The 16,446-nt window shown below is 42.0% G+C and overlaps 1 protein-coding gene across 1 annotated transcript in view; it reads left to right on the top strand.

Annotated features, from left to right (window-relative positions):
- Nucleotides 1-16,446, top strand: part of bag6l (BCL2 associated athanogene 6, like) — a 70,157-nt gene that overhangs the window by 20,469 nt on the left and 33,242 nt on the right. The window contains exons 10-12 of the mRNA XM_028596659.1: nt 12,514-12,721; nt 13,301-13,363; nt 13,511-13,746. Coding sequence (XP_028452460.1) covers nt 12,514-12,721; nt 13,301-13,363; nt 13,511-13,746 — 507 coding nt within the window. The remainder of the gene's footprint in view (nt 1-12,513; nt 12,722-13,300; nt 13,364-13,510; nt 13,747-16,446) is intronic.

Consider the following 16,446-nt stretch of genomic DNA (forward strand, 5'->3'; position numbering starts at 1 on the left):
AACACACTGTGGTACCATACCCTCGTGAGCATTATTTGAACAGTATTGTATGGAAGAGAGACAGACCATAACACTTAAGAATGTTGGTCTTTCCTACAGAGAAATTGCAAAGAAAGTCGAGGTGTCAGTGAGTACAGTATTCTTCACCATCAAAAGGCACTTAGAAACTGGGGGAAATTCTGACAGGAAGAGGTCTGGCAGACCCAAAGCCACAACAGAATCAGAAGACAAGTTTCTGGGAGTCAACAGCTTGCGTGATAGGCGACTCACAGGACAACAACTTCAAGCAAAGCTTAATAGTGGTCGTAATAAGAGAGTCTCAGTTTCAGACTTGGAGCTGCATGTTTGATAGGTCGAGTTGCAGCAAGAAAGCCATTGCTAAGACGTCAGAATAAGAAAAAGAGGCTTGCCCGGGCCAAGAAACATTGGGAAATCTTCGGTTCATTGCGCAAGATTTTTGTACGCCGTCGAGTAGGCAAAAGGATGGTTCCTCAGTGTGTGACATCAACTGTCAAACAGAGAAGAGGAAGCGTGATGGTCTGGGGCTGTTTTGCTGGATCCAGGGTCGGTGATTTGTACAGAGTGAAAGGCACCCTGAACCAAAACGGCTACCACAGCATTTTGCAGCGTCATGCAGTACCCTCTGGTATGGGCCTAGTTGGTCAGGGGTTCATCCTACAGCAAGATAATGACCCAAAACATAAGTCCAAGCTATGCCAGAACTACCTTAGCAAAAAAGAACAAGATGGTAAGCTTTAAAACATGGAGTGGCCAGCACAGTCACCAGACTTAAACCCCATTGAGCTGGTTTGGGATGAACTGGACAGAAAAGTGAAAGCAAAGCAACCGCCAAGTGCCACACATTTATGGGAACTTCTGCAACAGAGTTGGGAAGAACTTTCTGAAGAATATTTGATTTCCATTGTAGAAAGAATGCCACGAGTGTGTTCAGCTGTTATATCTGCCAAAGGGGGCTACTGTGATGAGTCAAAAATTTAGAATACATTTTGGTTTATAAATTGATTCCATGATTTCTTTTTTAACAAAAATTGTTCATTTGTTCTATTCTTTCATTTCAGAGTACAATAAGACATTGAACTGCATGAATTTCAATAAATACCTGGAAACATTGGGGTGTTCTAAAACTTGTGTATATATATATATATATATTTAATTTAATTTGTCAATAACATTTTATTTATAGTATCAAATAACAGTTATCTTGAGACACTTTACAGATAGAGTAGGTCTAGACCACACTATAAATTCCAAAAACCCAACAATTACAGTAATTCCCTCAAGAGCAAGCATTAGCAGTGGCGGTTGCAACAGTGGCAAGGCAAAACTCCCTTTTAGGAAGAAACCTCGGCAGACCCAGACTCTTGGTAGGCGGTGTCTGACGGGGACGGTTGGGGGTGTGATGAACAGTGGCAAATAATAGTCACATTAAAGATAATGGAACAGTGACTTCAAAGGTAGTCGTGGAAGTTCGTGTCATAGCAGGGCACATCGTGTCATACTGAGTAGTGCAGTCTCCTATACCGGATCCTGACTACTCTGTGCGTATGAACATCACAGCAGGGCGGTGCGGGATGTAACGTGGTGCTGCAGAGCACGGGTGGATGCAGCGGACGCAGCAGGACGCGGCCAGGCATTGCAGGGAATCGCAGAGCAAAGCTCTGAAAAGAAAGAAAAAAGACAAGACATAAGGACTTCGGGGAGTAAACTCCCCAGAGCTAGGTTAGTAACAAGCATTTCTGGGACAGGATGCATACAAAAGGAGACAAGCGTAAACGGAGATGAGAGAGCAGCTCAGTGTGTCATAGGAAGGAAGGAACATCCTCTGCAGTCTAGAATTATAATAGCATAGCTAAGAGAGAGGTGCCGGATCGGGCTTGAACTCTCCCCTGCCGGATCGGGCTGTACTGGCCTGCCTCCCTCTACACTCACTATATTATTGATTATATGATAAATTCAATTCAATTCAATTCAATTTTATTTATAGTATCAAAGCAGGACGCAGCAGGATGCAGCCGGGAAATGCAGAGAATCGCAGAGCTTAGCTCTGCGAAGAAGAAACATAAGGACTCCGGGGAGTAAACTCCCCAGAGCTAGATTAGTAACAAGCATTTCTGGGACAGGATGCATACAAAAGTAACAAGTAGAGATGAGAGAGCAGCTCAGTGTGTCTTAGGGAGGAACAGCCTCCCCGGCAGTCTAGAATTGTAATAGCATAACTTAAGAGAGGCAGGTTAAAGAGAGGTGCCTGGTCGGGCTAGAACTCCCCCCCAACCGGGTCGGGCTGTACTGGACCGCCTCCCTCTACTCTCGCTCGATTATTAATTATACAGTATAGAAAAAAAAAAAAAAAAAACTGATGACTACGAGGAGAGGCAGTGGGCCGGGTTAGGTGGACGCTTCAACTCCTCGTCCCTAACTATAAGCTTTATCAAAGAGGAGGGTTTTCAGTTTACTCCTAAATGTTGTAACGGTGTCTGCCTCTCGAACCCCGACTGGGAGCTGGTTCCATAATACTGGAGCCTGATAGCTGAAGGCCCTGGCCCCCAGTCTACTTCCAGAGACTCTAGGAACCATAAGTAGCCCCGCATTCTGGGAGCGCAGTGCTCTAGTGGGACAATAAGGTACTATGAGCTCTTCTAAGTATGATGGTGCTTGACCATTTAGAGCTTTGTAAGTCAGGAGGAGGATTTTAAATTCAATCCTATATTTCACTGGAAGCCAATGCAGAGAAGCTAATACAGGAGAAATATGATCTCTTCTCTTAGTTCTCGTCAGAACACGTGCTGCAGCATTCTGGATCAGTTGGAGAGTCTTAATGGACTTATTTGGGCAACCTGATAATAAAGAATTGCAGTAATCTAGTCTAGAAGTAACGAATGCATGGACTAGTTTTTCAGCATCGTTTTGAGACAGGATATTCCTAATTTTGGCAATGTTACGAAGATGGAAAAACGCTATTCTTGAGGTTTGTTTTAAGTGGGCGTTGAAGGATATATCCTGATCAAAAATAACTCCTAGATTTCTGACAGTAGTGCTGGAGGCCAGGGTAATACCATCCAGAGTAACTATATCTTTCGAAAACGAAGTTCGGCGGTGCGTTGGTCCTATCACAATAACTTCAGTTTTGTCTGAGTTTAACATCAGGAAATTGTGGGTCATCCAGGATTTTATATCCTCAATACACGTTTGAAGTCTTGCTAACTGACCACTTTCATCTGGCTTAATTGACAGATATAATTGGGTATCGTCTGCGTAACAGTGATAGTTAATCGAGTGTTTCCTAATAATATTACCTAGAGGAAGCATATATAAGGAAAATAGAATTGGTCCAAGCACTGAGCCTTGAGGAACGCCATGGCTAACTTTAGCGTGCTTGGAGGGTTTATCATTAACATTAACAAACTGGGATCGTTCAGAGAAATAGGACTTAAACCAGCTTAGTGCGATTCCTTTAATGCCAACTAAGTGATCCAGTCTCTGTAACAGGATAGTATGGTCAATAGTGTCAAATGCAGCACTAAGATCTAGTAGAACAAGAATGGAGACAAGTCCTTTGTCTGCAGCAGTTAGAAGGTCGTTAGTAATTTTCACCAGTGCCGTCTCTGTGCTATGATTCTTTCTAAATCCTGATTGAAAATCATCAAATAGACTGTTGCTATGTAGAAAATCACATAACTGATTAGCAACCACCTTCTCAAGGATCTTGGATAGAAAGGGAAGGTTAGATATAGGTCTATAGTTTGCTAAGACCTCAGGATCTAGGGTGGGTTTTTTTCAGAAGAGGTTTTATCACAGCAATTTTAAATGACTGCGGTACATAACCTGTTAGTAAGGACATGTTGATCATATCTAATAATGAAGTGTTTACCACGGGTAACGCTTCTTTGAGTAGCCTCGTTGGGATGGGGTCTAAGAGACAGGTAGGCGGCTTAGCTGAGGATATCTTTAACATTAATTGTTGAAGGTCTATAGGATAAAAGCAGTCCAAGTATATGTCGGGAGTCGTCGTTCTTTCTAGCGGTCCTGCATTTAAAGATGAACTGTTAGAAGTTAAGGGCAAAAGGTGTTGAATTTTATCTCTAATTGTTATAATTTTATCATTAAAGAAGCTCATGAAGTCATCACTACTCAGAGCTAGAGGAATAGATGGCTCAGTAGAGCTGTGGCTATCTGTCAGCCTGGCTACAGTGCTGAAAAGAAACCTTGGGTTGTTCTTGTTTTCTTCTATTAATGATGAGTAATAGTCTGATCTGGCCTTTCTTAGGGCCTTCCTATAGGTTTTCAGACTGTCTTGCCATTCCAAACGTGATTCCTCCACTTTGGTGGAGCGCCACTTACTTTCGATGTTTCGTGAGATTTGTTTTAATTTGCGAGTTTGGGAGTTATACCAAGGAGCTAATTTCCTTGCTTTATCGTCTTCTTTTTTTGAGAGGAGCGACAGAGTCTAAGGTCGTCCGTAGGCAAGTCGTAGCAAAATCTACAAATGTATCAATTTGAGAGGGACTGAGGTTAACATAGAGGTCCTCTGTTATGTTAAGGCAAGACATAGACTGGAATGCTGTAGGAATATTTTCCTTAAATTTAGCTATAGCACTGTCAGATAGGCATCTAGTGTAGAAGCTGCTATCTGGTTTAGTATGGTCAGGTAGCAAGAATTCAAAAGTAATTAAAAAATGATCTGATAATACCAGATTCTGCGGAAATATTATTAAATCCTCAATTTCAATACCATATGCCAGCACAAGGTCGGGGTGTGGTTAAAACAGTGCGTCGCCTTGTGCACACTCTGACTGAAACCGATTGAATCCAGTAATGAGTTGAAAGCAGTAGTAAGGCTATTGCTGTCAACGTCCACATGGATATTAAAATCACCAACAATAAGTACTTTGTCTGATTTAAGGACTACACATGATAAAAACTCTGAGAATTCAGATAAAAATTCAGAATACGGACCTGGAGCTCGGTAGACAACAACAAATATAATTGGCTGTACTGATTTCCGTGTTGGATGTTGAAGATTAAGAACAAGGCTTTCAAAAGAGTTATAATTTAGTTTGGGTTTAGGGTTAATTAACAGGCTTGAATCAAATATGGCTGCAACTCCCCCTCCTCGGCCTGAGCCTCTAGGAATTTGAGTATTAATATGACTGGGAGGGGTGGCTTCATTTAGACTAACATATTCTTCATGGCCCAGCCAGGTTTCAGTAAGACAGAATAGATCAATTTGATTATCAGATATCAATTCATTTACGAGTACTGCTTTAGAAGACAAAGATCTGATATTTAGTAATCCACATCTAATTTTCCTATCCTTTTCTATCATTGCTGTGGTAGTTTTAATTCCAATTAGGTTGTTAAGTGTTGCCTCTCTATTCACCACTTTGTGTGGTCTGTTGTTGATAATTACTGGAATAGTACTAGTACCACATGTTACTGGAGTAATACTAGTACTACATGTTATCCTACAGAAAACATTTTCAGATCCATCCACTTGTATAGTGCTATCAGGATCAATACCTGGGGGACATGAATCTGTGATATTTTCAACATAATGTCAATACTTGCCTTCTGTTAGTGTGGTCGTTATGTTGTCAGATAGCAGCCTGGCTCCGTGTCGGTTTGGGTGGAGACCATCACGCTTCAGCAGGTTGGGCATCTCCCAGAACAAGTTGAAGTTGTCGACATAGGGAAGGCCCAGGGAAGTGCAGAGTGGTTCCAGCCAGGTGTGGAGCCAGAACAGTCTGGACCATCTCTCCGCACCCTTCCTGTAGGTAGGTAGAGGTCCAGAGATGACAATCCGCTTACCTGTGCCCATCAGGGTGGTGATGAGAGTGGTGAAGTCTTCCTGGAGTGCTATCGACCGTCTCTCTCTGATGTTGTTTGTGCCCACATGCACGATGATGTTGTCGTCGTGCATAAATCTAATGATAAATCTAATGACTACGAAGAGAAGCAGGTGGGCTGGGTTAGGCGGACGCTGCAACTCCTCACTCCTTAACTATAAGTTTTATCAAAGAGGAGGGTTTTCAGTTTACTCTTGAATGTGGTGACGGTGTCTGCCCCTCAAACACAAATTGGGAGTTGGTTCCACAGGAGCAGAGCCTGATAGCTGAAGGCTCTGGCCCCCAGTCTACTTTTAGAGACTCTAGGAACCACAAGTAGCTCTGAGTTCTGGGAGCGCAGTGCTCTAGTGGGACAATAAGGTATTAAGAGCTCTTCTAGGTATGGTGGCGCTTGACCATTTAGAGCTTTGTAGGTCAGGAGGAGGACTTTAAATTCGATCCTAGATTTCACTGGAAGCCAGTGCAGAGAAGCTAATACAGGAGAAATATGATCTCTTTTCTTAGTTCTCGTCAGAACACGTGCTGCAGCGTTCTGGATCAGCTGGAGAGTCTTAAGGGACTTATTTGTGCAACCTGATAGTAAGGAATTACAGTAGTCTAGCCTGGAAGTAACGAATGCATGGACTAGTTTTTCAGCATTGTTTTGAGATAGGATGTTCCTAATTTTGGCAATGTTACAAAGATGGAAAAAGGCTGTTCTTGAGGTTTGTTTTAAGTGGGCGTTGAAGGATATATCCTGATCAAAAATTACTCCTAGATTTCTGACCGCGGTGATGGGAGCCAGGGCAATACCATCCAGAGTAGCTATGTCTTTAGATAATGAAGTTCGGAGGTGCTTGGGTCCCATCACAATAACTTCAGTTTTGTTTGAGTTTAACATCAGGAAATTGTAGGCCATCCATGATTTTATATCTTTAATGCACGGTTGAAGTTTAGCTAACTGACCACTTTCGTCTGGCTTAATTGACAGATATAATTGGGTGTCGTCTGCGTAACAGTGAAAGTTAATTGAGTGTTACCTAATAATATTGCCTAGAGGAAGCATATATAAGGAGAATAGAATTGGTCCAAGCACTGAGCCTTGAGGAACGCCATGGCTAACTTTAGCGTACTTAGAGGGTTTATCGTTAATGTTAACAAATTGGGATCGCTCAGAGAAATAGGACTTAAACCAGCTTAGTGCGATTCCTTTAATGCCAACTAGGTGTTCCAGTCTCTGTCCTTTTGTCAGCAGCAGTTAGAAGGTCGTTAGTAATTTTCACCAGTGCCGTTTCTGTGCTATGATGCATTCTAAATCCTGACTGAAAGTCTTCAAATAGACTATGTAAAAAGTCACATAATTGGTTAGCGACTACTTTCTCAAAGATTTTGGAGAGAAAGGGAAGATTAGATATAGGTCTATAGTTGGCTAAGACTTCAGGATCGAGGGTAGGTTTTTTCAGAATAGGTTTTATCACAGCTATTTTAAATGACTGCGGTACATGACCTGTTAATAAAGACAAATTGATCAAGTCTAGTATTGTGGTGTTGACCACGGGTAGTGCTTCTTTAAAGTAACATGCCGATTTATTGGGAAATTAGCTTATTCACCGTAACCCCCAAAGTAAGACAACTCGATACATACCCTTCTCATCTCCGTGCGTGCTGTAACGCTGCCTGACGGTTCCAGCATTAGCTTAGCCCAGCACAGATGCTGCAGGTAACTGGTTCCAACTAGCCTACTGCTCCAGTGACAAAATAACGCCAACATGCTCCTATTTACATGTTGTGATTTGTATAGTCACAGCGTGTACAAAAAACAACGTAACATGAGACACAGCCATCTTCTAACAGTAAACAACCCGGGAACTATATTCTCAGACAGGCTTGCTGCAAGCATATCACTCCGCCCAAGTACTATATTCTTCCGCCTGAGAATATAGTTCCCGGTTTGTTTACAGTTAGAAGATGGCTGTGTCTCATGTTACGTTGTTTTTTGTACACGCCAGACTTTCTAAATCACAACATGTAAATAGGAACATGTTGGCGTTATTTTGTCACTTATTGGGAGCAGTAGGATTACTGGAACCATTCACCTGCATGTTCTGTGCTGGCCTGATGCCGCTGGAGCCGTCAGACAGCCTTACAGCACGCACGGAGATGAGAAGGGTATGTATCGACTTGTATAACTCTGGGAGTTACGGTGAATAAGCTAAATTCCCAATAAGTCGGAGTGTTCCTTTAAGTAGCCTCATTGGAATGGGGTCTAAAAGACAGACAGGTAGTTGGCTTGGCTGAAGAGACCTTTAACATTAATTGTTGAAGGTCTTTACGATAAAAGCAGCTTAAGTATGTATCAGGTCTTATCGTTCTCCTCAGTCCTACTGCACCCAGTGGTGAGCTGTTAGAATTTGAGGGCAAAAGGTGATGAATTTTATCTCTAATTGTTATAATTTTATCATTAAAGAAGGTCATGAAGTCATCACTACTCAGAGCTACAGGAATAGATGGCTCAGTAGAGCTGTGGCTATCTGCCTGGCTACAGTGCTGAAAAGAAACCTTGGGTTGTTATTTTCTTCTATTAGTTTTGAGTAATAGTCTGATCTGGCATTTCTGAGGGCCTTTCTATAACTTTTCAGACTCTTGCCAATCTACACGAGATTCTTCCAGTTTGTTGGAGCACCATTTACTTTCAAGTTTTCGTGAGATTTGTTTCAATTTTCGAGTTTGGGAGTTATACCAAGGTGCTAGTTTCCTTTGCTTGATCATCTTCTTTTTGAGAGGAGCGACCGAGTCCAAAGTTGTCCGTAGGCAGGCCGTAGCAGCGTCTACAAAATTATCAAGTTGGGAGGGACTAAAGTTAACATAATGGTCCTCTGTTATGTTAAGGCACAGCATTGAGTTAAATGCTGTTGGAATATCTTCCTTAAATTTAGCTATAGCACTGTCAGATAGGCATCTAGTGTAGAGACTTTTATTTAATTTCTTATGGTCTGGTAATAGGAATTCGAAAGTTATTAAAAAATGATCTGATAATAAAGGATTCTGCGGAAATACTATTAAATCTTCAATTTTGATTCCATATTCTAGCACAAGGTCGAGGGTGTGGTTAAAACAGACAATTGAATCTAGTAGTGAATTGAAAGCAGTACTGAGGCTATTGCTGTCAACGTCCATATGGATATTAAAATCACCTGATATATAAGTCTGATTGAAGGACTATACTTGATAAGAACTCAGAGAATTCAGATAAAAATTCAGAGTACAGACCTGGTGCGCGGTAAACAACAAATGTAATTGGCTATACCGTTTTCCACGTTGGGTGTTGAAGATTAAGAACAAGGCTTTCAAACGAGTTATAATTTAGTTTAGGTTTAGGATTAATTAACAGGCTTGAGTCAAATATGGCTGCAACTCCTCGGCCTGAGCCTTGTGGAATTTGAGTATTATTATGACTGGGAGGAGTGGCTTCATTTAGACTAACGTATGTATCGTGGCTAGCCATGTTTTGGTGAGAAAAAATAAATCAATTTGGTTATCTGATATCAATTTGTTTACCAATATTGCTTTAGAAGACAGAGATCTAATGTTTAATAGTCCACATTTGATTTTCCTATTCTGTTCTGTCCGTGCAGTGGTTGTTTTAATTCCAATTAGGTTATTGAGTATAGCACCTCTTTTGTTTTATGTTTAAATTAATCGATCTCAGTCGGGGGAACAGACACCGTGGTTATGGGATTATGAACGGGTGGTTGTTCCAAAGGAGCAAGCACAGAGGAGCACAGTCGATCATAGTTCTAAGTGTGCAAGGCGTGGTGCAAATTCTCAGGGAGCACCTGGTTTCCACGTGTATTGGGATGGATCCCATCCCTGCTGAACAGGGAGCCGTTTCCAAAACAGATTAAAATTGTCAATAAAACCTAGCTTATGAATGCTGCATGTAAGCTGGAGCCAGGTGTTAAGGGAGAGTAGCCTGCTAAAAAGGCATAATCCGCAAACTAGAGATGGAAGTGGGCCCGAGATAAAAAACGACTTCCCAGTGCTTTTTAAAGCCTCAATGAGAGTGGTAAACTCTTTCGTTGTGCATTCGCATTCCTGATAGGACATGTTGTTGTGTCCACAGTGGACCACGATGCGTTTAATAGAGGTCGGGAATGAGGGTGTCAGATCTACAACTTTAGCCAGGATGTCTGCAACTTTGGCTCCAGGAAAGCAGTGTGTGACAGCATTTTGAAATGTTAAATCTCTGGTGATGGAGTCACGATAATTACTGTGGTTGTGGGGAAGAGCGTACGAGGGGTGGGGGGTTGTGGATGGCCGGTGACGGGAGCGAAACAATCAGTGTCGGTTAAAGATGGACAAGGAAAAGAAGAGAACAATTGCTTACCGTTCGGTTGGGGAGATTGTTTTTGAGGAACGTTGTCGTTTGGCCGGTCCAGGCAGTGTAGGCCACCGGATCGTCTGGCTACCGCGTCCATCAGAAGCTGTAGCCTTGGGGTAGCGGTCCTCTTCTGTGACAGCGGCTTGTCAGTTGGCTTTGAAGCGGGGCGAGTCCGGCGATCCACATCGGCCGCTACTAGTTCCGACTCCGACAGGGCGATGAAACGGTTGGAGAGGCTGAGGGCAGGAGGCGATGGAGTCCTACTCGAGGCTCTCTTTTGTCCGCGAACCACTTGGGGACCTGTGTCGAGCAAGAAGATAGGTGTTGACTGGCGGTTGGGTCCCATAGCGCGGTGTTCTGGAAGGCCGCCGAGAGCGATGAGATCCGGAGCGACTGATTATGAGCCACGTCCATGCAGGTGGTTAACAAAGCATGTTTGGTCTTTAAGTCCTCGGAAAGTCGACGGACATCTTCCTTGAGGTCAGCAATTTCTTTGTTTGTGTTTTTAAAAAATGAGGAGATTTTGTATGGGAGTGGTGACTCGCCAGGTGTAGAGGCAGCCATGGGGCTAGCGTTGGTTTAGCCGGTTGGTCTAGTATGTATGTATGTATGCATGCATGTATGCATGTATGTATACATACATACATACATACATACATACATACATACATACATACATACATACGTAGATACCACAGAAGCCGCTGCTCTTCATTGGAGCGATACATTGAAAACCATTTTTGTATTGCATTTTATGTAAACATGTTTAATTGTGCTGTAAAGTTTAGATTTTTTTAACATGGGGTCTAAGGGGATTGACTCGAGGAACTGCAGTTCAGCTGCTTCAATAACACACACATGACAAACATCATTTTCAGCATCTTACTGAGATATTACTAATTACTTAAATAAAAACACTATCTTACACAAGCTAGCATTAACTTAATTCAATATCAGGACTCTGATACTCTGTCACTTAACTTTGTTATCTAAAAAAAAGGATTAACGTTACCTCTTGTGATTTTTACATTCAACATGTTCGTATAACGGCAAAATAACACCTTTTTCATCTGTAAATTGTAAATTTTATTTATAGTATCAAATCATAACAAGAGTTATCTCAGGACACTTTACAGATCCCACTCTATAATTTACAAAGACCCAACAATTATAATTCCCCCAAGAGCAAGCATTTAGTGCGACAGTGGCGAGGAAAAACATCCTTTTAGGCAGAAACCTCGAACAGACCCAGGCTCTTGGTGGGTGCATGTCTGCCGATAAAGATGGAACTATGACTAGAAATAATAGTTGTATCAGTTCAGGGCTTAGCAGGGCATAGCAGGGCGTTGTAGGGCATAGCAGGGGCGTTGTAGTGCATATTAGGGCGTAGCAGGGCATTGCAGGGCATTGCAGGGCATAGCAGGGCGTTGCAGGGCATAGCAGGGCGTTGCAGGGCATAGCAGGGCATTGTAGGGCTAAGCAGGGCGTAGCAGGACGTTGTAGGGCATAGCGGAGCATAGCAGGGCGTTGTAGGGCATAGCAGGGCATTGTAGGGCATAGCAGGGCATTGTAGGGCATAGCAGGGCGTTGTAGGGCATAGCAGGGCATTGTAGGGCATAGCAGGGCGTTGTAGGGCATAGCAGGGCATTGTAGGGCATAGCAGGGCGTTGTAGGGTATAGCAGGATGCAGCAAGGCATAGCAGGACGCAGCAAGGCATAGCAGGGCGTTGTAGGGCATTGCAGGGCATAGCAGGACGTTGTAGGGCATAGCAGGACGCAGCAAGGCATAGCAGGGCGTTGTAGGGCATTGCAGGGCATAGCAGGGCGTTGTAGGGCATAGCAGGGCGTTGTAGGGTATAGCAGGACGCAGCAAGGCATAGCAGGACGCAGCAAGGCATAGCAGGACGCAGCAAGGCATAGCAGGGCGTTGTAGGGCATAGCAGGGCGTTGTAGGGCATAGCAGGACGCAGCAAGGCATAGCAGGGTGTTGTAGGGCATAGCAGGGCGTAGCAGAGCAGGACAATGGCGGCAGCTGCAACCATGATTTATTTGCCACCCTGATCCAAGGAAAACTGCGAGTCAATGAACATCCAAAAGTCGCACTAAGTCTTTATAAATCTCTATCGTCAGAACGGGTCTTAAAGGGGAGGGGTTAGACGGAGCCACGAGGAGATACTACTTTCAAACCTGTCTAGCTTTTCAACATTACCAACCCTGCCTTTAACATTGTGGCTGTTGTATACATTAGTTGGTACTGGACCTTGACTTAAATACATCTTTGTCTTCCAGATAAACTTAGGGACAACAGTGACCATGACTTCTAACGGGAGACAGGCAGCAGAAGGACATGAGCCGTCAGATCAGCAGGCTACAGGCCAGGCTCTTCCTCTTCAGTCACATGGGACCAGTCATCACCAAGGACAGGGAGGACCCCGAGTCATCCGGATCACCCACCAGACCATGGAGCCTGTCGTCATGATGCAGATGAACATTGATGGTGTGTGTGCAGCCATGGAAAATATTAAGTAACCTCTGGTCCGGCAGCTCATTTTAAACAGTGAGGTCAAGTTTAAAAAAAAAAAAAAATGGTCTCATTGCTGTAAAATCACTACTTTGGGGACTAACATCATCACACATAAAAAAAAAATTAAAAAACGGGGCTTATTGCATCCACAGGAGGTTCAGCTTTCCTAGTCAGACCCAATTTATGCAATTCAAGAGTGTTTAGGGACCTCAGTATGCAGAAATCTTTAAATACAGCATTTTAGAATAGGCTAAAGTAACACTGCATGGTTTTTGCCACAAAATGCATGGGAGTAACAATAAGTGGGCTTGTCTGTAAAGGGAAGACTAGAAGGTACCCAAAGAACCAGTTTTTATTCAGATGTCTTAGGTAAGAGGTCAAGGAACCCCTTTGAAAATGGCTACGCCAGTTTTTTGCTCACCAAAATCTAGCCTAACTTTGGAGCATTATTTAGCTAGCATTCTCTAGAGGGGGCCAAGCTTAATATTACGGGAGCACTGCCCCCCTTAGAACCGCCACTTACTCATGAATTTCTTCTCTTGTGTTGAACAGGTGAGGCAGCTGCTGGATCTCAGGTGCCAGGACAGCCAAACAACACAGGAACTGGACAGCCTGGTGAGTCCTGCTCTGTGATCCCGTAGTTTGTTGCTATGCTAGCTGCTAGCTCCTTGTAGTTGCAGTAATTCATTTTTTTGGGCCATAAGAACTTTGTGGACACTCTCAAAGACCTGCTTTTCAGGACAAACCTCTCTCTGTATTCAGGACTGCCCCCTGAGTTCATGCAGGCCATTGTGCAGCAGATCTCCCAGCAAGCTGCTGCCATGGCCGCTGCAGCTTCAGCAGGCCACCCAGCACAACCCCCCAACCCTGCTCAGGGGGCAAGGGTTGTCATCACCAGACCCTCCTTCTCCCCCAGCATTCCTCAGCCTGTGGGAACCAGGGGAACCACCATCAACCTGAGGGCCACAGTCCCCATAGCTGCTCAGCAGCCAGGACAGGTAACACCAACACAAAGTGGATGGGTAGTGGAGACTTAGCAACTTCTAGGGCTACAACCAAAGATTTTCATATTGGATTATTCAATTAATTGTTTGGTTGATAGAACATCAGAAAACAGTTAGAAATGGCTAGAGCCCAAATTCCCTAGAGTCCATGGTAATGTCATATCTTTTGTCCAAGCAACAATCCAAAATGCAAAGATATTAAATCTACTATTGTGTTAAGATGTTGAAGGGTCATTTACTTTTTTTTTCAACCTGGACCCTATTTTCTCATGCCTTGTTGTCTAAGTAGTCTCGCATTTTCAGATCTATCCCCACAGTGCTGTGGAGTAAGGTCTAGCACCTCCACACATACATTCTAGGATATAAGAAAAAAGTCCTTCGGGGTTGTTTGCAGTTCTGTAAACCAATCATAATCATCTAAGCTCCAAACGCAGCAATGGTGGCTCGGCAAAATAGTCTTGGGAAAGAACTTGTTTTTGCACCCCGCAAAAGAAAACGCCACATAAGATAAGATAAAACTTTATCGTCTGTTCACAAAGAAAATGTTCTTGCATTGCCTGCTCCAACAATCCACAGATAACATAAAAAAACAAACCTAAAAAACATACAATTTAAATGAAGTTAAGTAGGGCTGTCCCAAACGATTGTTTTTTAAACAATTAATCTAGCGATTATTTTTTTGATTAGTCGACTAATCTAATGATACATTTTTCGACTAATCTATTAATTTTTCAATTGGTGATTATTTTCCCATTGCTCAATTGTTAACAATTTACACAGAACAAATTTCAATAAGGTTCAAATCTCTATTTATTCAAATTGTTTTGTAAGTAAAATGAATTTGTAGTGCAACCTGAAGCCAGATGTAGGCTATCAATCCAACCACAAGCTAAAGTCACTTTCAGGAGGAATACAAAAATAAAAACTTAAAGTAAACAGAGCAAGTGCAAAAACAGTAGTCTGTCTTTGCTTTTTTTAACAGTAGTAGGTAAAATAACGAATAAACTCTTGTCCTAAAGGACTGGTGAGATATTTTGGTGGAAGTTTTCCTTGAAGCAGCAGCGTTAGTGATATTCATGATAAAGTCAAAACGAATAACGACTGTTTGAGAATCAAACCAAAGTTTGTTCTTTGAGTATTTATTTACATTTGTAAATGCAGAGAAAACAGTTTCACAAGTACCACGGCACATCTGAAAGGGTCTTCTAACCTAAAGTCTAAACATCCATACTTCATATAGTGAAAACCTCTTTTAAGCCACCCCTCTAAATGTATCTTTTAGCATGGCCATAGTTGAAGAGAGGACATCATTAACAGTCAAACCATTGTCTCACCTTCCCCTCTGCTCCTGTTCTTAACATTAGCCTAAACAACACTTTTATCTCAGGAGACAGAAACCTACGTAGTTCTCACTGTCGTAAACGGTCATCGGCTTTCTCCACTTTTATCTAAGCAAAAAGTCAACAATGTGAGGAGCTTCAAGCTAGTAGAACTAAATAACTCTAGGCTATAGTTCACTGTTGCCAACTATTTCACTTGGAGTCTTTTGAATCTACACATGAAGAAGCTAAATCTTGTGGCGTTATAAAACAATCTTTAAACAAATGGTTAAAATCATTAAACAAATGGTTAAAATACAATTTGCCACCACAGTTCACCGTTTTGATTACAAAATAATCACAAAAATAAATTTTACTTCTTAAGATTCAAACATATGGATATACTTGTCTATTGAAACAAATGCTGTTTTTCAAAGAGGTACAAAAAAACCTTTTAATAGTCGCGAGCGTTCACGTCTAAAAAAAAAACATAATCAGTCTCCCACAGTATCAGAGACGGTGTCCAAACATTATTCTCATATTCAGAAAGACGGAATATGTCAGAAGGCTTAATCATATTTACCCATGCGTATGTAAAGTTCGAATTCATTGACAACCCATGGTTAAACCCCAAGTACTGCAAACCCATACGGCAAAGTCGTTGAATACATGGTATAAGTTTCAAATTTTTCCATAAAGCTGATAATTTAATTATCCACTGTCCTCAAATGCTTCCCTCTTTTGGTTATTTTATCATAATCAATTGAAGCACGCTCAGTGCAGTTATCAAAGCTCACACAGAGTGAAAGTTGAGAAGAATCAGAATGAAACTGACCCCTCCTTGTCTCTAACATCATTAAGTGCTGTCAGAGCACAAATAAAATTCAGTTATTCTATGTGTATGGTTTCACTGGAAATAGCTTATTTCTGTAAGCGAAAAAATAGTGAACAAACACAAAAATCATTATAACCTACATCACGCATTTATTTCTTAACTATACCAAGTCATGCATTAGTAGAAAATGTATCTATTAGATAATCTTTCAAAAGTCTTAGTCAAATGTGGTGTTTATGTGTGTCGTCAAATGTGGAAGGTGAAATTACTTCAATGTAATAAAAGATCCACAAGGAACTTTTCCTAAGTTATAAAGCACAACAAAATAGTCTAGATCTGTGTACTTAACTTTGGTCAATATTAACAATATTGCTGTTTAGGAATAATTTACTTTCTTTATCAATAATCTATCAATTATATTTGTGTGGTCCTGAGGAACCACATAAAGGTACAAAAACCCAATTAGCCCCAATTTAGTAGCATTTGTATGCCAAAAATCCCTTTGCCTATTATCGGAACGTACAAGAGTGGACATAGTTT

The sequence above is a fragment of the Perca flavescens genome, chromosome 14 (genome assembly GCF_004354835.1).
Source record: "Perca flavescens isolate YP-PL-M2 chromosome 14, PFLA_1.0, whole genome shotgun sequence".
NCBI lineage: Eukaryota > Metazoa > Chordata > Actinopteri > Perciformes > Percidae > Perca > Perca flavescens.